The sequence below is a fragment of the Maniola hyperantus genome, chromosome 3 (genome assembly GCF_902806685.2).
Source record: "Maniola hyperantus chromosome 3, iAphHyp1.2, whole genome shotgun sequence".
Taxonomy (NCBI): Eukaryota; Metazoa; Arthropoda; class Insecta; order Lepidoptera; family Nymphalidae; genus Maniola; species Maniola hyperantus.
Window position 1 is genome coordinate 2,500,405 of NC_048538.1, and position 21,623 is coordinate 2,522,027.

At 39.9% G+C, this 21,623-nt stretch overlaps 1 protein-coding gene across 4 annotated transcripts in view; it reads right to left on the reverse strand.

The window, feature by feature from the left end:
* The window catches only part of osp (myosin phosphatase Rho interacting protein outspread), a 398,510-nt gene extending 377,550 nt beyond the window's left edge, over window positions 1-20,960 (reverse strand). For 3 of the 4 annotated variants that reach the window (XM_069509693.1, XM_069509692.1, XM_034984797.2), the window contains exon 1: window positions 20,448-20,960. In XM_069509693.1, coding sequence (XP_069365794.1) covers window positions 20,448-20,564 — 117 coding nt within the window. In that variant the 5' untranslated portion in view covers window positions 20,565-20,960. The remainder of the gene's footprint in view (window positions 1-20,447) is intronic. The other variant, XM_034984798.2, reaches the window with a different exon arrangement.
* Window positions 20,961-21,623: the final 663 nt, after the last annotated feature.

Sequence of the window (21,623 nt, forward strand, 5' to 3'; positions counted from 1 at the left end):
ACCGTAAAATGTATGTTTATCTGTTTGGTAAACAACGTAATGGCATTTTGAGGTTCTGTGCTAAAGATAATAGAGTTTTAATGTCGGTGTCATTATTTACTAATTGACATTTCGCATCGGGATTGGATCGTTCGAGTTTTCCTTTGCCGTTGTACGAATTGTCGATGACGAGTTGTTGACTGTTGGAAAATTCACTCGTACCTATATGACGTTTTACTCGGTCTCAACGACAGAGATAATGCTCTACAAATCTGCTATCTCCTTCTAAAGGTCGATGTACATTACTTTCTGCCACGTACTATATTTAACTTTTATGTTTTGCACCAAAACAAAGTTCGCCAAACCACAAATCTTCTAGCCAGTTGCCAGTGGAGCCACCTCATTCGGAATTCGGCGAATGTTTGGTGAGTTTGCCTACAACGAATTTCCTTTGATGCGGGCTAATTGCCGCCGCAACACGAAAGTTTGGCGAATGTTTTGCGAACGTCAAATTTTACGATTGACGCCGGCCCCACCAACGAATGTTTGCCGAAGATTTGTCGAATTTCGCCAATGGAGCTACTCCAAAATCACATCTTAAACGCGTCACAACAAACAGGTAGGTACAAAATTCAGAAGGGTCGAAAAAGTTATCTTATTTCTGGTTTTGCTTTTAATAAAAAAGTTTCCAGTTTCCACAAAACCGTATTCGGTTATCTCCGGCTTATCAAGAAAAAATATATTTGGCCCACGACCACGTTCGGACTTATATCCCATTATTAATCTGACAAGGTGCACTTGTAGGAACAGGTTTCTTGAATTTGATATGTGACATCGCTTCGGTCGTAGACATAGCGGCTCGGGAAGTTTAATTCGACGCATATGTAATTGTCAAACTTTTAACATCGTGTACGGGTGTAGCCATGGTGTAACGCAATACATTCTAAAGAATAGAAATGAAGTGACAATGAGGGACAATCATGGGGGATGTCATAATGAAGGCTTTGTCGACGAGTGTGTTACGGTGAACAAGTAGAATTGGTTAGCTTTTTATTTCAGTACTTATCTCATTAGATTAAGTACTGAAATAAAAAGCTAAATAATTCCACTTGTTCACCAGAAAGCATTCTTCCTCTATTGTTAAGTAACTTACGGCCGCACTCAGAGTCGCTAATCGTTACTTAAGATTGAGTTTGACGAGACAGATTTATGTGAGAGATGTAGCTCTGTTTCGTTTTAACTAAACTTAAGTAACGATTAAGCGACTCTGAGTGCGGCTGTAAGTTACATATTTTTACTTGGAACTCTACAGGAGCTAAAAGACAATCTTTCACTGAGTTAATGTAGCGCCGAATGTAGATTCAATTCAACCGAATACGAATATTGGGCCGAATATTCGGTCCAAAATGTAGTACCGACATTACATTCGGCGCATCTCTACTCTTTAGATATGTATCAGCTTTAGTTTACTGAGAACAGCCACTATGAACGAAAACGTGTTTTTAGTTGCAGTAAAATCGACATATTTTTTTTAGTTACCTTCTTGACGCGTTTCATGTATAGCAGGCTTGAGAGCATTACAACATTATAATCAGCTCAATGGGATTCTAGTCATTGACAACTTCTATTTACCAACGTTATCTACCCAATGATATACAGAACCCAAGATACAAGACTCTGTGCCTGGAAAACTATCAGCAAGCTGTTAGTGAGGACTGCCGACAAAAGTGAAAACTTAAAACTATGAAAGAACAGTTTTTATATTATATATTTTTATACATATATTATATATTTTTATTGTGTATTATCTAAAGAGTTTTTAGTTATTTAATTGTAGTTTTAAAAATTAAAATTTCACAATTTGTAAATTAAAACCACTGTTAGTTCAGTGTTTACATCTATTGGGTGTTCCGAGCACTACTAAGTACTAACATTATAGCATGTCAAAGACACGACCTGGAAGTTTTTACGCATCCCAAATCTTCACTCCAACAATGACGTCATTGGTTAATGACGGGATGTACGCGATTGATTGATCTGTCGGTGCAAGAGCATGTGATTCGTTAATAAGCGGCCCTTGCTTCCCTTAGTCGCCAATTTTTCCTCACTACGTCGCTTTTTGCCCAATATATTTGCAATCTGTTTATTTAGTACATTTACTTTTCGAATACATAGATGTCTTGAGGACTGCTACTCCTTTTTACCAAAGCAACGGTGTACCTATCTTTCGTCTTTGTATATCAACGTAATCCCGTATGTTTTATGAGTCACGGTGCATCTATAGTCTATACATATTCATGGTCTAGACGAGATCCCCGATAGCGCGGAGATGAGATAAAATGCATCTTTAATTAAACCATTATTACAAAAAACTATCTGTTTCCGCTGCGATCGTTAAAGTGTCAATATGGCGGTGGAGATGTATAAAGATGGCCACCTAACGATATTGGAGATTTTTATACGTCTTTAGCATTCCTCTTCAAACTTCTACTATGCTCAAAGTGGTTTTAAGTCCAGCAAATTGCTATTGCGCTGGAACCATGTCTCATTAACATCGAAATGACGTAATTTTGACGTATATTTAAGTAAAAATATACCATTGGACAGACCTTACAATGCACGATTGCAAAGTCAATCAAAGTTTTGCAATCGTGCATTGTAAGGTCTACATCTTCTGAGGATGCTCCGGTGTCGGGGCGAAACGTGCGTCGAGTGTGTTTGGGATTTGTGTGGTTCTGCGTGATGGTGGTGCGTATTGCTTGCTTCTTCCTGCATGTTTAGCAGTGGGAGGGCGGCCGGTGCATTTCGCATCCTGCATGTTGCACCATACAGATTCGACTTGTTTCAGCGGATTACTTATAGCAAATTAAGCTTTTGGTTCATTGTATGACGTTTTGTTGGTCTCAACGACAGGGAGACGCTCTACAAATCTGCTATCTCCTTCTAAAGGTCGATGTACTTTCGGCCGCGTACTTTACTTAGGTACCATATCTATTATCTTGTTTAAATTCAGTGGTGTAAAATTCCGTACGTTGAACTACCAAACTCATAATGTTAGTCAGTCAGGTTAAAAACGTGTCCCCTTATCGTCACCCGGTGAAGTAACCGAGGTAACTGTTTAAACAAACTTTTATTACTTAATACCCGAGTTTATAAACATTGGTTTTCCGACCCGGTGCGAGATCGGTTACGTCATCGCAATGCGGTTTTGCATATCAACTTATCTGAAGGACATCGAAAGGTCAAATACCTTATTGCTATGTACAAAGGGCGAAGCGAGTATCAGGTGAGACAATAAATGATCAGTGCTTTGAGTTGTTGAGCAATGAAAATATCGTCCTAGACTGAACCCCACATACCGCGTAACCAATATAGTTAGAGTTAGCTGTTAGAACATAAGTATACTTGTCCTAATTTTACAGGAGCCTGAAAAAAAATCAGCCGAATTTGGAACGAACTGTGAGCTGATTCGCTAACTCGGCATCCCACACTGTGTTTATGCACACACTTGTGCACTGTAATATCTCCCGCACAGTTGGAGATTAGGGTGTCTGACAGAGGGTTGCCCCTGTCCTGATACAGTCTGAAGAACATATAAAAAAAATTGACTTTGACATTAAGATTTTTTACACCTTTATTACCTGTTATCTCCCAAAGCCACCATGATCCAAACATCCAAAGAAACGTTCCTCCCAGTGTTGGGGACAATATGCAGAGAAACTTTCAGTTTTTATAAAATACGAAGGTCTGGCACGCGCTGGCTCTTAGTCCATTAAACTGAGCTAGCGAATCACCCGCTGCAGGGTTAGCATGGGCGGGGATATAATTTTCTCCCCGGGGAAAGGATAAAATCTTTATCCCCTCCGACAGCTTTATCCACTCTCCGAGCATGGGCTCACGGGTGGATATAATTATCCACAGTGAATAAAACGGGGGACTTTTCGGTTTTTGGATCTTTTCCTTTACCTTTATTGGGTTAATGGTAATTGGTATTTCGGACCTATGTTGGGTTTATGTTGGGGTTCCCAACCATATTCCAAACATAACCCAAACACAACCCAAACATAACACAAACACAACCCAAACATAACCCAAACACAACCCAAACATAACCTAAACCCAACAGGTACCGCGAGACATGTTTTGATTTTTTAAGTTCTATGAGAATAATGGAATAACCCACGTCTAATGTCGAGGATAAAATTGTCCCCGAATTAGGGATAAACTTCTCCTCTCCCCTGTTGCCGTGCTTTGAGAGGTGGACAAGTAAATTTTATCCCTCGTCAGTGGATATAATTGGGGGATAAAATTTTTGTCTCCTGCCCATGCTAGGGGGGCTGGTGTTTAGGGCCATTTTGTTTTTCTTTACTTAACACCAAACTCAGTCTTCCTTATCCAGCTACTTCCCGTCACCAACTTTATACTGGGGTTTTTATTTTTATTTATTTTTAATTCATTATAGGTATACGCTTGACCACAATCACACCTGATGGGAAGTGATGATGTGGCCTAAGATGGGACGCGTTGGTTCATCTTGCTAGAGGGCGCTCTGTGGGTACCTACATATAACAAGTGCGAGTCAGGCTCGCGCAATGAGGGTTCCGTACTACAGCCGTATTTTTTCGACATTTTGCACGATAATTAAAAAACTATGATGCATAAAAATAAATAAAAATCTGTTTTAGAATGCACAGGTAAAGAACTTTCATATGATACCCCATTTGATATAGTCACTCACTTTGAAAGTTGAAAATACTAATTATTAGTTCATGACCACAATTTAATTTTTTTTGTGTGATCTAACCCTAAATTCACGGTTTTCAGATTTTTCCCCAAATTTCAGCTATAAGATCTACCTACTTGCCAAATTTCATGATTCTAGGTCAACGGGAAGTACCTACCCTGTAGGTTTCTTGACAGACAGACAGACAGACAGACAACAAAGTGATCCTATAAGGGTTCCGTTTTTCCTTTTGAGGTACGGAATCCTAAAAATTCGGGGTTTGAGACCGCACCAATAATTGGGACTTGAGGCTTCAAACAGAGCACCTAAAAGATCTGACTGAGTGCTGGAAAGAGCAATACTGTGTCAACAAGTGAAAACAAATAAACACAGACAAGTAGAAACGCCAGCATCTGTTTGTCTCAAAATCTTAAAATAATTTTGACTCGAGCCCGCAAGTAATACTGCTTGTCTCAAAATAATTTCGTCTCGCAACCAATCGTTCATCACAATTACTCAGTCGAGCAAAAAAATGTAGCACAAAAAAAGAAGCACACGCATTAACGTAGTTTTTTTACATCCACCTGTCGTTTGTGTCAAACTGTCAGTTTGCCGCGGAACCAGGAATCGGGTAAGATGCGTGCCGTTCGGTTATCTGACGAGCCCCCGGGCTTGATAGTTACCTACAGTTAGATCACATTGACGACATGTCGCACGACTAAAAGTTGCCTAAGATCCATTTTGCCTTATTTTCTGAGACTTCCTCAGTGGTCAGCGTAGGTTCAATGCATGCAAAACAAGTACTTACCCAAATTACTAAACTTGGAACTAAATTACTCAAGTTTCTCCTAGTTGAAGCTATGTATTAGTTGCCACACTCAAGCGCTAAGTAGATCGCAACAAGACAGCACAAATGATTCTATATCTGTTTACAATTCACCTAACTATAAGTCTCGCAAATTGCTATTGTTCTGGAACCAAGTCTCATCAACCTCGAAATGACGTCATTTTGACGTCAGCCGAAATACAAATATACCATCAGCTCGAAACTTCAGTTCTGACGTCACTAAAAGGGCAGCCACGCGCATTGGCAATTTGCGGGACCTATACTTATCTCGTGATCAAATGTCTCCATTGTGATTCGTGTCGCGCTCGAACGAGTGGTGTTTGTGATAAAGAAGGCGACAGAACAAAAAGTGGTAAAACCAAAAGTCTTCAGTGCTTTCTTTCAACTGCCAGGCAAGCCCTTGAACTACTTGACAGTAATTTATCTCGATGAAACTTGCCTGATGGCCGTGGGATCATATCTTAAATAGTTATTCCAGCGTTAACGATGTAAGTAACCTACAAAAAGTGCAAAATTAAGGTAAGGTTAACTTAATAATTAGTTAAGCCAGTAACCTTATAGTGTAATAAATAATAATTCTTTTATTAGCTGATGATAATGTATATCATCATATTTTGATCCCGTCGCCTCCCTCTCGGCTCTTAGAATGAGGATCCTTAGAGATCATTATAGAGAGCTCTCGGGCATGCAAAATTCTTCATGTTTCACTTCACCGTCAAACTCCGAAAAGTTACAGAGAGGAAAAGAAAAGAATAAAGAAAAGTTACTGCATGCCTGATGGGAGTCTCCATAATGTTCTCAAACGTGTATGTCTGTCAATCCGCACTTGGCCAGCAACAGACAGAACAGGTCTTCTTTCTGAGAAGAATTCTGTGCTCAAAAGTGGGCTGGCTTTGGCTTGAGTAGATTATAGCCGCTGACTATAAAGTGTTGACTAAAAAGTCTTTAATTGTGACTAACTATCAAGTGTTCGGTTCAAGCCTCGACCCACATCATATTGTTACTGCGTCAATTGGTCTGTAACCGACGGTAACCTATTGTAATGATAACGGTCCAAGCGGATTTGGTTAACCCGAGTCCCGACGTCATTGTTTGATGAAACTAAATAGGCAAATCTTGACAATACCTTGTAGTTTACACTTTTTATGGCCTTCAGTGTACGGAAAAATACCGCAAGTCATTTTGAATCTGAGTATTACAAATGTTTGATCAAACGTTTTGTTAAAATTATCCCAAATAAAGCGAAGCCTTATAAAGTAATGATGAGATAATTACATACCCACATAGAGCTATCATTTTGCTATTATTATAATCATGTCTGTATCTCAAGTTCTACAGTTCTATCTTAGGAGGGGAATTTCCTATTATTTATACCCTAACTAGCTTACTCCCGCGACTTCGTCCGCGTGAACTACACAAATCTCAAACCCCTATTTTACCCTTTTAGGTATTGAATTTTCAAACATCAAAATTTTGAAAATTCAAGCCCTAAGGGGGTGAAATAGAGGTTTGAAATTTGTGTAGTCCACGCGGACGAAGTCGCGAGCATAAGCTAGTTTATTTATATTCAGCTGACAGCTAGCTAAGTACTACGATATTTAAAATGCGATATTTATGAAGTGGCGTGCCTCACATTTTTTCGTCGAAGAAAACAAACCACTTGATCCATGCACGGGTATAGTAGTGTGGTAAATATTTACACAGAGTAAATCCTAGCTGTGTACCTGACAGATTTACGGCCACTTTAAGGCAGTGGTTCGACCGCGCGCCTGCGAGAAAACGACTAACTATCGGCGATTTTATCTCTCAAGAAACGCACAATAAATGTACGAAAGAGATGCATTTATATCATAAGTTGCTCTCCGACTGTTCACACTGTGGCGACGACTCGCTTTACTAGTATTATCGCTGAGCGACGAGCTTTCAAAAATAAACTCGCTCAGCGAATAGCGATAGCGCTTGAACACGTGTAACGCGCGCGCAGGTTTGCACAGGACTGAGCGACCGCGAGCGAATGGCGCGAGTAATCGCTCGTCGCACACTCGCTCATAGCCCGGCGACAAAACTATCGAAACTACACACTCGCTTCCCGTTGATCGCCAACTCGTTTATAGCTTCTAGTTCTACTCGTTTCTCGTTCATCGTCGGCGGTCGGACCACTGCCTTAGCTGTGTACCTGACAGATTTACGGCCACTTTTAGAGCGCCCAGTTTGGACGGAATGAATTAGCGGGTAGGCTCAAATTGGTCGTTTTTTAATTCGAACTAGCGGCAAGTCATAGAGACAAGTCTAAAATGTCATTGGTTTAGTGACTAGTCTATTTGTGTGAACATTTGTAAGGTCTTTAGAACATTCTAGTAACTAGACCGTTGAAGATTTGTAAGTTCTTTAGAACATTCTAGGCACTAGCCTGTTGAAGAATCGTAAGTTCTTTAGAACATTCTAGGCACTTGGTCAAAGATTTGAAAGCTCTTTAAAACAGTCTAGTCACTAGACTGTTGAAGAAAATTGTAAGATCTTTAGAACATTCTAGTCACTAGACTAGACTGTTGAAGATTTGTAAGTTCTGTAGAACATTCTAGTCACTAGACTAGATTAGTTGATCTAATCGACTTTGAACCGAATACCGATGTCTTTCAAGTTCCCTACATTGATCAAAATATAAATCGATATTTCCTTTGCCGTGTGAAATATTTTTAGTCCCGTGAAGGGTCCAGGCTTGAACAAATGTTTAGACTTTCCAGTGTGACCTCCCTTAGTAAAGGTAGGAACGAGGCAAGAACTAAGTGTGTCAAAGTACTAAATTGATGTTTGTGTTTTGTGCTTACGCATTAACTGCAAAGTGTGGTTGGTCCGGCGCCTTGCGACTAGGGATGTCCCGTTAGGCCGATACAAGTCGATAAAACCTATTCGTAATCATAGAAAACTGACTAGGTACAGACCACCGAGGAGTCTACTGTCAATCATTATTCACTAATGATGTTAAGCTTATTTCGTGGTTTATTATTTTAATGTAGATAACGGGTACATACCACGATTAATTTGATGTTATTATTTATCGATTCCCCAACCCAATTGCACGGGTCGTGGTCACGACGGGACTGCGGTGCGGGAGACGAAGTTTGAGCTGTCATGGGCAACATGAAGGTTGGATTAAGACAACAAGGTTGGTTTTCATGTTGGTATGTTATTTATGTTGTCTCAATCAGACCTTATACGTAACTATTTACCTAGGAATGTATATGAAAGGAAAAGCTGACTGACTGACTGATCGTTTAACGCACTGATCGGGCTGAAATTTGGTAATGTAGATAGCTATTATGACGAGACATCTGTTAAGAAAGGATTTCTATAAATTCGATCCCTGAGGGAGTAAAATAGGGGTTTGAAATTTGTGTCCACGCGGACAAAGTCGCGGGAATAAGCTAGCTTAAAAATAAAAAAATGGTCTTTAATAATCACTACCTATAGCTTGCGACTTCATCCGCGTGGACTACACAAATTTCAAACCCCTATTTCAACTAGGGGTTGAATTTTCAAGAATTCTTTCTTAGCGGATGCCTACGTTATAATAGCTATCTGCATGTCAAATTTCAGCCCGAGCGGTCCAGTAGTTTGAGCTGTGCGTTGATAGATCAGTCAGTCAGTCAGTCACCTTTTTCTTTTATATATTTAGATATCGATACGTGCGCAAGTATCGCATCACTAGCCGCAACGAAAACATCTCAAACCTGTTCCGGCAAAGTTGAATTTGGTTAAACAAACACATGTGTGCGACCCACAAACATGCGAAAGCTGACTACTTAGCTAATCTTATCTTATCATTTACTACGATTAGCTATACCTACTAGTCATTTACGCACGATTCGTAGTTTTAAGTATACAGGTTACTACTTAATGTCCCTGCAGTTAAAACGGTTTCGAGTATAAAAATGCAGATTTTTATTAGGTACTTAACACAAAGGCCCTACATAGCGTGCTGATGCGTTGTAGGTCTTAAAATTGTAATTTTTTGCGACGATAGTTCCCACTTTTAGTTTGTGAGTGCATCCCTATTCCCTGGAGAGTCTAAAAATGCAGATTTTTATTAGGTACTTAACATAAAGACCTTACAGAGCGCGCTGATGCGTTCAAGGTCTTAAAATTGTAATTTTTGTTGGTTTTATCGACGCTAGTTCCCACTTTTAGTTTGTGAGTGCATCCCTGTTCCATGGAGTGTCCGGTATCAAGACGTGGTACATACACTTGATATAAGTGATGTCTTTACGTTCAATCGCGTTTTTCCAATCCCTGACTGCTCATTTCGAACACAAAATTACAATTTGAAGAAAATTGTGGAAAACAAGGTTATGGATGGGGATCTTAAAAACGCCGCCCGCATTTTGTTTTCTAGTGATACACTGGCTCCATTCAATGATATAACGCTGGAAGCCTTACGTGACAAGCATCCCTTACCAAATACCGATTCTGTGCTGCCAGATCCACCTTCTAACACTTCTTATTTACAGATAAAGGATGAAGAAACTTACGCTGCGATAATGTCGTTTTCTAGTGGCTCTGCTGGTGGCATGGACGGCATAACGCCACAACATCTTAAGGATCTTGTGGGAGTTACTGCTGGGGACGCCGGCAAGGCGCTACTGAGCGACATTACCAGACTATGTAATTTCATGTTATCTGGCGAGGTAAATTCATCCTTTCTACCATTCCTTTATGGCGCGAGGCTTTGTGCTTTCAATAAGAAAGATGGTGGCATCCGTCCCATCGCTGTTGGCTGTACTTTTCGCCGTTTGGCGTCAAAATTAGCGTGTAGTCACATAGTCTCTACCCTAAAGGATAAATTCCAACCTATTCAAGTTGGATTCGGCAGTAAAGGAGGTTGTGAAGCAGCAGTTCATTCGGCTCGTACTTTCTTAACGAATGGCGAGGTTGAGGTACTGCTGAAAGTAGATGTAAAGAATGCTTTTAATTCTTTGGACAGGGCAACTTTGCTGACAGAAGTCTCAACGCAACTTCCTGAAATTTACCCATATGTTTGGCAATGTTACAGCTCTGCTTCTAAATTATTCTTTGGAGATAGCGATATTAAGTCTTCTGTAGGCGTTCAGCAGGGGGATCCTTTAGGTCCGGCCCTGTTCAGCTTAGGGATCCATAACCATATCTCAAATTTAACATCTAAATTTAACATATGGTATCTTGATGATGGAACCATTGGGGGCAACGTGGATGACGTTCTAAAAGATCTTAATCATATTAAGCAACAGTTTGGGAAAATTGGTTTAGAACTTAATTTTTCGAAATGCGAATTGTTTTTTACAGAAAAACTGTCGCAAGAAAGAATTCTATTGGCCTCTGAATTATTCAATGAAATTTCACCTAATATTAAAATACTTGATAAACGTTCACTTTGCCTTCTCGGTGCTCCTCTTTATAATGAATCCATACAACCACTCTTGGATCAAAAAGTCAGAACATTTTCGGCTAATACCGACAAATTGGGCACTCTAAATTCTCACATTGCATTTTCGATCCTAAAATATTGCCTTTTTGTACCTAAATTAATTTACATTCTCCGCGCGAGCCCAATTTGGAAATTTCATGGACTACTCGATAACATGGATGCCACCCTTAAAAGTACACTAGAACAAATTCTAAATTTAACTTTTGATGAGCACTCCTGGAACCAAGCAACTTTACCGGTCAAGTACGGTGGCATCGGCGTGAGGAAAATTTCCAGTGTAGCTCTTCCGGCTTTTCTGTCCTCTGTGCATAGTATAAAAGAGCTTAGCTCTCAAATTCTCAAATCCAATTCATCATTGACCTATGCCACAGAGGCCCTAGAGAGTTGGAAGGTCAGATGTCCCAATGTCGACATCCCGAAGGAACGTACTACACAAAAACTTTGGGATTTGCCATTGGTTCAACTGACACATACGAATTTGGTTCAAAATCTTACAAGTGACAGAGATCGTGCCAGGCTTCTAGCATTATCCGAAAAGGAATCTGGGTATTGGCTGCATGCCTTGCCATCAAAAAATCTCGGCACACTTTTAGATAACGAAAGTTTTCGTGTGGCTCTAGGTCTCAGATTGGGAACACCACTGTGCCATCAGCACAGATGTCCGTGTGGAAAAGAGGTTGATAAATTTGGAATCCACGGACTCTCTTGCCAAAGGAGCTCCGGTAGGCTGTTTAGGCATGGCTCTCTTAACGATACAATTAAAAGAGCTCTTGCCACCATAAATATTCCTGCGCTCATTGAGCCGGCAGGGATTAGTCGGGATGATGGCAAGAGACCTGATGGATTGACGCTGGTTCCCTGGGAACGGGGACGGGCGCTAATGTGGGACGCAACTTGCGTTGACACATTGGCCCCGTGTCATATCAGGAAGACAGCATCAAGACCGGGAGCCGCAGCAGAAACAGCTGAAAACGGCAAGCGGCGCAAGTATGCCTCTCTTATAGAGAGTTACATTTTTGTGCCGTTTGCCGTGGAGACCCTGGGGCCATGGAGTCTTAGTGCTAAAAATTTTTTACGAGACATTTCACCGCGATTAATAGCCTCAACTGGTGACAGAAGGGCTGGCTCATTTTTTGCGCAGCGGATCAGCCTAGCTGTCCAGCGCGGAAATGCAGCCAGTATTCTTGGCACCATTCCACGCGGTCATGATTTATATAGTAATTAGATAAGGCTAGCTTTAAGTTTTATTGTATTAAAAAAAAAAAAAACATAACTAATAAAAAAAAAAAATGTCTTTACTCCTGAATATTTAGTTAATTACTTAGTTGAATTTACATTTTATGTCGAACAACCAGTAAGTCTAAATTACATTTCTACAGAAATCAAGTATTGTTTTCATTTTTAGTTAGGTAAATATTTATTATTTGATAATACCACAGTTTTATGATATAATACATAGATTTACAGCTGCTATCCTCGGTGAAGAAAATATGGTGAGGAAACCTGCATGCCGTTCTCCATAATGTTCTCAAAGGTGTGTGGAGTCTACCAATCCGCACTTGGCCAGCGTGGTAGAATATATGAGAATAATATACCCTTCTCACTCCGAGAGCAGACCCGTGTTCTGTAGTGAGCCTGCGATGGGTTGATCATGATGATGATGCTGATCCTCAGTGGGTAGTGGGTACTTTGTTTAACTTAAGACATTAATATGTCCGCACACAAACATAATAAACATAAAACAGACTATTTGATAAAGCCACAGACGAATAAAATCACAATAAAACAAGCCAAAATAGCGAGCTAACTTTCACCGCGGGAAATGTTGCATGTTCTTTCTTTTGATGTGTTTGCAAAATTTGCTATAACATAACCACAAAAAATCTGTGATAGCCTAAGTAAGTTAAGACGTCCACCTCCTATTCCGAAAGTCGGGAGTTCGATCCCGGGCACGCAACTCTAGCTATTCGGAGTTACATTATGTGCGAATATCACTTGCTTTAACGGTGATTATGAAAACATCGTGAGGAAACCTGCATGCCTGAGATCCATAATGTTCTCACTTTTGTTACTTACTACATTTAAGTAGGTAAGTAGGTCCTACTTAGTGAAAACTGTTTGATCAGGTGTCTTTTACGATAACGTTTTAGTTAAACTGTATAGTTTGGACTGGAATTAAAATGATCAGTTTGCATCTTTGCAGAACTAGCTAATCTTAGCTCATGTGACTAGATTTTCAATGTTTTCTTCTCCTTTTCCAGCGTATTTGTGTGTGTGTGTCCAGTTCTATAGCGGTGCTAATACCACACGAGTAGATATTATAGACCAGAGGGGAAGCTTCACACTAGCTCACGCACACCACGACGTGCCACGGACGCTCCGTGCGCCCAGTTTGGCGGCGGAGGTTCAGTCACTAGCAGCCGCTAGTATGAAGCTTCCCCTCTGGTCTATATATCTACTCGTGTGCTAATACGCTACCACCATGTTTGAAGAGCTTAAGTAGGTATAGTACGCGTAGGAATACAGATACACAGATAAATTCTACTGAGAAGAACCGGCAAGAAACTCAGCTAGGTTACACCTTCAGTTTTAAAGGGTACAAAAAGGGTAAAAAATTGAAAAAAAAACCTGAGACTGGTAGTCTCAGGTTTTTTTTTTCAATTTTTTAACTGACTTTACGGCTCTGGGTTCCAGCCTCAGGAGTGACTGCAGTCAAGCGCTCACTTGTCACGGAATAAAAACAAAGTGTCCCAGCAAACGAGTCAATATGAAGGTCAGTGCACACCGGCGCGTGGTCCCGTTGCGTGCGCGCACCCAGGCAGGATGCGGTCGTCTATTTTTGTATCCTACTGTAGAATTACGCGGCCGAGAGTGCTTGTTTACTTCGATACTTGAAAATTGCTACAAATTGGGTATGTTATTTAAAATAATTTTCTTTTTTACCTTTAAATACATAGTTAGGTTAAGATATTATAGGATAGGTGTTCCCACTAGATTACAACATGAGGTTATTCAAGGGGCGGACCAACAAGTTCCTAAAAGGCCGGCAAGTGGCAACGCATCGGCGGTTCCTCTGGTGCTGCAAATGTTCATGGGCGGCGGTAGTCACTTAACATCAGGTGACCCGCCTGCTCGTTTGCTCGCTATCTAATTAAAAAAAATTATGAGACCTAACTAATAACGCCTATAATACCTAAATTAGTTTTTATTTCGCTTTGTTGATTTCGCATTTTTATTTGAGGGTTGTTAGAAGTTTTTACCCAACTGCGACAAAGCCCAGAAGGATGGTTGTGTTTGACCTGTATGTATGTCCGTTCCTATGTCTGCTCATAACTACTCAACGACTCAACCGATTTTGATAAATGATACATCATTAGATTCGTCTTTAGTAGTCATTAGAGTCTATAAAAATATTTAAAACCGTGCGGGTCCCCGATAGAGGGTCCTCGGCGGACGTCGCTGGCTGGGTCGCGGTTGATTGCTTCGGTGTTCCCGTGACCCAGCCGCAAAGCGACGCGCAGGAGCGCCGCCGCCGAGTTTTAGAGAGTATTGCTGTCGCCTCTCGCCGGCGAGTCCCACATACCTTTGCACGATAATTCAAAAACTATGATGCAAAAAATAAATAAAAATCTGTTTTAGAATGCACAGGTGAAGACCTTTCATATGATACCCGACTTGATATAGTTATCTTACTTCGAAAATTAAAAATACTAATTATTAGTTCATGACCACAATTTAATTTTTTTTATGTGATGTAACCATAAATTGACGGTTTTCAGATTTTTCCCCGAATGTCTGCTATAATACCTACCTGCCAAATTTCATGACTCTAGATCAACGGGAAGTACTCTGTAGGTTTCTTGACAGACCGACAGATACCAGACAACAAAGTGATCCTATAAGGGTTCCGTTTTTCCTTTTGAGGTACGGAACCCTAAAAACCTAGGAGCGTCGAGGTTTTGGATTTTGACTTCAGCATAGGCAATACGTATATCATAAACATATTAATCTAGTCTCTCAGTTTAGACTTTAGACAGCTGAATGTCCCAGTTGGTTGAACGTGTCTGCGAATGAGCCGAGGCTTGTTACTTAAGTCCTACTTTGCAATATAATAAGACATTGAGTTCGTTTCATAACCTGGTTTCCGAGCTTTCGTAAATTTGCTTAGCAGCGGTTTACAAGTCTTATTTACTGTAATACTTATGATTTTATTATGTCTGTCCTAAACTACTATGTATTACTACTAGTAGGTACTTACTTAGATTAACGTGACGCAGTACGCTCGACCGAAATTGTCGGCGCACGTGGGTAACCTGTTTGTTTCCACCTTTGTAGATATTACATTGTATGAGAAAGGTGAGAGGCGCGATGATTTTTCACCGAAATCAAGCGCGCGAAAAGGGCATAGAAAAGGTATTTTTGAGAAAAAAAATCTAAATGTATGTTTGCCAAGAATATGGTATAATAAGTTTAGTGTAGTAGAATTTTCACACTCTTAATTTTATTTATTTACGCCCAAAGTTGTCATAAATTTAGTCTTAAAACAGGAATATTTCGTGGCTCGTATCTTTGAAATTAATATTTTTTTTTCAATGTTTCATATATCAATCAATCTTTAATCTAAGATGTACTTTACCTATTATAAATGCGAAAGTGTGTATTTTTATAGCGGTAGTTTATGCGGCTAGAATTCATAATTGAAGAGAATAATTTTTAAAATAGGTATGATGATATTTTTTTTTTTTAACATTAACGTCACCGCGCTGTACGGAAGGCGAATAACACAGATTAGAGAAGTCAAGGCGTGAATAATGACGTCACAATGCATAAAAGACTTTACTTTAAAAAAATTCAACATAAAAATAAGAGTAATTTCTGCGAGAAATGTTAAAAATTTAAAAATATTTGTCATACGCCTTGTGATGCAGTTAATCGCCTTCCGCAGCGCGATGTTGAAAAATCTAAATTCACTTTAATAATTAATTCTATATACCCATATACCTATCGACCTAATTGAATGGAGACCGCGTTTAGCAAAGCAAGCGTAGTGTGGGACACCCTCTAGCACGATGGACCGACGACATAAAGAGGCTGGCGGGAAGTGGCTGGATGAGGAAGGCTGAGAACCGGGTGTGGTGGCGCTTTTTAGGGAAGATCTATGTCCAACAGTGGACATCCACAGGCTGATGATGATGATGATGATACCTAATTACCTCTATACAAAACATCACATCATTTTATTACTACATTCCAAGACCCTATTACTCGTCAAGTTTTTAAGTAGGTACCTACCTAGTTAGTAGGTAATTTAGATTCAGCAGTTGGTAGGAACTAGGAAGGTATCTAGGTAGGTAGGTATAATACCTAATCAACATTTTGATTTTAGCAAGCCAGTCACCTAGTCGAGTCATCAATAATAACAAAAAAACTGTTTAGATTATTAAATTAGCATCCTACCCACATTTATTATTTTTTGTTTTCTTTTATGAATGAATCCTAGTTGGTATAGTACGCGACAGTTTGGAATGGCAATCAGGGAGGGAACGCCCCGCACACCCGCACAGCCCCCGCGCTGACCCGGTGCGGGCGAGCGCGGGTGACGTGCGGGTGTGCGGAGCGTCCCCTCGCCTCATACCCCGATTTCCATCTCAACCTGTCGTGGACTATAATTGGACCTACTTATGCGACATGGAATCAACCCACACGATGATAGTTTTGAGAAAAAGCCGTTTAAGTGAAAATTTTGTTTGTTATTTTGAATAAAGTTTATTCACAATATTGTAGGAAATAGTTTATACTATCTATACAAATATAATATTGATGAAAAATATTAACAGTTTTAATAATAATATAAAAAAGAAGTCATGGTTCCTTGTAGCAAAATTACCTGTGTGTGGGTTGGTTCCTTGTTACATTGCCATAATTTTATAGTAAAAATTAAATAAAAAAACGCATAATATTATCTATTAATTATTGTTGAAATGAAATAAAAATCATGAATGAGTTGTCACTTGTGCCCGTGTCTACGTCCGCGTGGACTGCACTAATCTCAAACCCCTATTTTAAATTTCAAAAACCTTTCTTAGCGGATGTCTACGTCATAATAGCTGTCTAGATGCCAAATTTCAGCTGATCCTTTCAGTGGTTTGAGTTGTGCGGTGATAGATCAGTCAGTCAGTCAGCTTTTCTTTTAATAATAATACAGACTTCTCACAAAGTTAGGCTAATACAGGTAGGATGGCTAAAATGGTCAGATTGCACGTATATTCTTCTGCTCCGTCGTACTATTCTTGGCAGAGTGGCTGTGGTGGTCATCACGAAGTGACGTTTTCACGAAGTGATGTTTTACGCCTCAAGAGCACTCGCCACTTCTCGCCTTCTGGCTGATAGTCTGGTACATTCGTGCACGAGACCACCCACAGCGGACTTAATCTGGTCGGGCCATCGCATAAGTAACCTTCCTCGCCCTCTGATAACTTCCACCTTGCCATGCATTACAAGACGCTCAATGGAGTCACTCTCATGCCGGGAGACATGTCCGAAGAACTTTAGTATGCTACTTTGCACTAGCGCCAAAAGACGTTGTTTAATGCCCAGTTCTTTGAGTATAGAGACGTCGTTGGTGCGAAATTCGTTCTATGAGACTCTTCGCCCCCAGCACCACATCTTCAGAGCGTCAATCTTCTTCTCAATCAGTCGCAGAGTTCATCTTGGCAGCGTATAAAAATTAGAAAAACAAATGTCCAAATAAGCCGGATCTTCGTAGCTTTTGAGATGTTTCTTTCTGTTTTTCCATATTTTCCTCAGCCTTTCCATTGCAGTTCTTGCTATCGCCATAGTCGCTTCACTTCTTTTACACAACCATCATTGTTCGAGATTAAAGCACCAAGAAATGCAGGATAAGACAGCCTCCCAGTTCAGAGTTTGAGTAACTTAGAGCGAGTTATTGTTGGCGCGGTCTACAACCATCGTCATAGGTTTACTGCGGTTTATTTTTAATCTGAACTCTAAGACTAACACGCTTCATTTTGAGAAGTAGCTCTTCCATATGACGAGCACTGGTGCAAACAAGGTAGTATCATCGGTGTAGTGCGATATCTTATACTTGGTAAGTGCGTATCGCAAATTTCGTTGATAAATTCGCTACAACTACGCTAAACGCTTAAAGTCATCATCTTTTTATAGTCGCACCTGCTGTTGGACACAGGCCTCTTCTATCTTAAACTTTTTGCAACAATTTGATGGTAGCCACTCTCTGAATGTCATCGCTCCACACACAGGGGGTGCTCCATACTTGTATAGGGCTCCCGATATACGTTTTCCAAGTTACGGTCGCCACTGGGGAGCTTACGATTTCAGCAGCTGTCAACAGTCTTTGGTTGAGCAGTTTTCTGACAAGCCCACTGCCACTTCATTGTGCTAGCCTCAAGAGCCATATTATCTATTATATGTGCTTTAGTTCTATGGCGAATTACTTCTTTTCGAACTTTTCTCTCCAAATGTTTCGAGCGATTTGGAATTTGTGGACTAGCCTGGCTGTCAGTGTCCATGTTTCGGCACCGTAAGTCATAACCGATATGATGCACTGACTGACTTTTGGGGTATAGGTGACGAAAAGACCTAATAGACGCATATTTCTTAATGTTAGAATAACTCAAGGAATATCTGTGCTAAGCTTTACTCTAAGGTGGTAAGGGTCAAAGCTAAATAAAAAAATTTAAGTGGCGGAAATAGTAAATTAATTTACAAATCACACAACGAGCTGATCTAATCTGCTTTGAAGCACAGTGTTGCCTTTGTAATATTACCTACTTATCTACCATTTAAATTAGATTAAGTTGCCATATTCATACCTAAACAAAATTACCACTCAAAATGTAGTTATTTTGGGAAAAATTGAATTGAATTTAGAAAAACTAGCGAATTACAATAATGTAACTAGGTATCACTCTCTTTAATAAATAATTTTTTCAAGAAATTTATTAAACAACACAGATTCAAAGGACATGTTTTCTTAGATGTTGTAAATATTGATTTATATCAACAAGGGACCAAGTAATGTGAGTCTTTGTAAAAATATAGAACTATGACATATTTTTATTGCAAACAAGAACCAACCCGCATGGTTCTGCATAATTGATTTATAAAAAGGGACCATGTGGTATGGGTCTTTATGAAAAAAATAAAAATTCAATGATTTCTTAGATTTTCAGGTTACCATGGAACATGGATCTTGTTAGTTTATTGAACAACTGTTAAAATGTGGACTGATAACTTTGTCATAGAAATGTTTTACTATGTTAGAATTGTCAGATCATTTTGATTTTTACAGGGTTGATAGAAGGTGCATTTTAAAAGCTTTCTGTATACTTATCTCAATTTTGGCATGAGTGTGGATTGGTTCCATGTTGCATAAGTAGGTCCAATTATGGTAGGCATAAGGCCCAATGCATACTAATTTCCTCATTTCGCCTTATGGCTTTTAGTATTGGATAGGTAGGTATGCGATATATACTGATCTGATACTTAGATAAAATTGTCAATCGTACATACCTACTTATCAAATTAATTCCTAGAAAAATATTAAAACGTAATGCAGTTATAGGTAGGTACCTACTTAGTAAACTACTAAGCTGAGTTTGTTGTGGGCTCTCCTTAGACCTGGGCACGTTTGGAACCCTCGTAGCTTTAGTTTTAAGTTCGCGTGAAAATTATCACCACTTTCATCATCTTACAAATGCAACAACCGACTACCTATCAAAAAGTCTAATTTATTGCTTATTTTGAATAAACTTTTTTTACTTTTGACTTTGACTTTTGAAACGCGTACATATTTTGCGATACTTAACTAACGATCACTGACTAGGTAGGTAGCTGGATAGATAGCCATTTTTTATTCAAAATTAGAAACCGGGCGTTTGTACACTCAGTCATATTCGGTTCGTTTACGTGATTCGTGAAAATACGATTAGAAGTGGCATGATGTTCGTTGAAACATGTTGCCCCATCTAGTAGAAACATTTACTATATCATTGGCGAGTACTCATTCATGATTCAATTCGTATTTGGAACATTCCATACGTGCTTTAGAGTTTAGAAGGCTCGTTCAATTAAAAATTAAAATGAGGGTAGTTTTACCGAAATGTCACTCAAACCGCATCCTAGCACGTTTCCGACCGGTATTCACTAACGAATCATGTTTGTTCACATAGAATAGAGCCTGAATAAATAACTAGGCTGTTTCTTTGAACCGGCAACATTGTTTTTTTTTAACTTGATGACGACTGATGCCCGTTAGATCAACACCTGAAGCACGGTACGCACACATACAGGCCACTCCTACACGCGAATCACGTTCAAACTTCGAATGTTGTTAGGTAGATACACAGTAGATACCACGGTAGATACCTACGGCGTTTTTTTGCCGATAAACTTACCCGATTGGATTCCAAAGCCTCAGCACTATGCTCCTCCTTCTGCCGGAAGCAATTAGTGCACTTGCTCTTGTTGAAGATGTTAGGTGCAAATTTCCTGCAATCCGACCGCCCAGACATGGTTGTCAGAGGTCAGGGTCAATTCAACGTTCACTATGTCACCGTACACAGCATCGTGGTACTGTAAAACACCCACACTAGACGAGTATTCGCCTTATTTTTATACACGTATAGTTTATCACGCACGCACCGGCGAGTGAGCTATCAGCGAAATCACCGAGTGAACTGTGAAGTGAACGCTTTACGCTAGTCAAAAACACAAATGACAAACACAACACAATCTCCTCCGGTAACCGAACACCGAAGAAGTCGAACAATCGCGTAATATTCGTATTCACGTCAAAATAAACATCGATTTTATAACCAACACGCGGAGCAAGCGAACGCGCGACACGACCGCCCGTCCATTTTACATCTGATAGAAAACCAAGCACAGCCAACGAACACAGTTGTTGTTTTACAACTTCTCTTTTCTTGTTATGTGTCCGTAACGAATGCTCGATGTAGTAGTGCTTTCGAAGTGTGCGTGTGACTTACCTCTCGCTCTGACCAATTGAATATTATCGCATACTGTCTCTTTTACACAATTCATTAATATTTCGAGGACTAGGGCTGCCATCTCTCGTCATAGATCTTTTTGCTACGGTTTGCTACCACGCTGTTACAGGTATTTAAGTTTCTCGCCCCAAGTTACGAAATAGTATTCCGTAAATACACAAGGTGTCGCTTTTGATTTGCTATGTATTTTCTAAAGCTTTGAATAGATGGCGCTACAGTGATTTAAATCTAATCTATCTTCTACTCTACTCTTTTTAAGGTTCCGTAGCCGAATGGCAAAAAACGGAACCCTTATAGATTCGTCATGTCTGCTGTGTGTCTGTCTATCCGTATGTCACAGTCACTTTTTCCGAAACTATAAGGAACTCGCAGCGCCGCCGACGCGCTACGACAAGTGGCAAGCGGCACGACAGCGACGCGACGATCGTAAAACTGTGGGTGCAGCACAAAGGCAACCGTATCTAAGCCAACAGACTTTACTTAGGTAGGAGAGCTGAGGTTCAAACTTCCACGGTCGTTTCCATAAGAAGAATAATACCTAATAATAATTTTACATCTTTA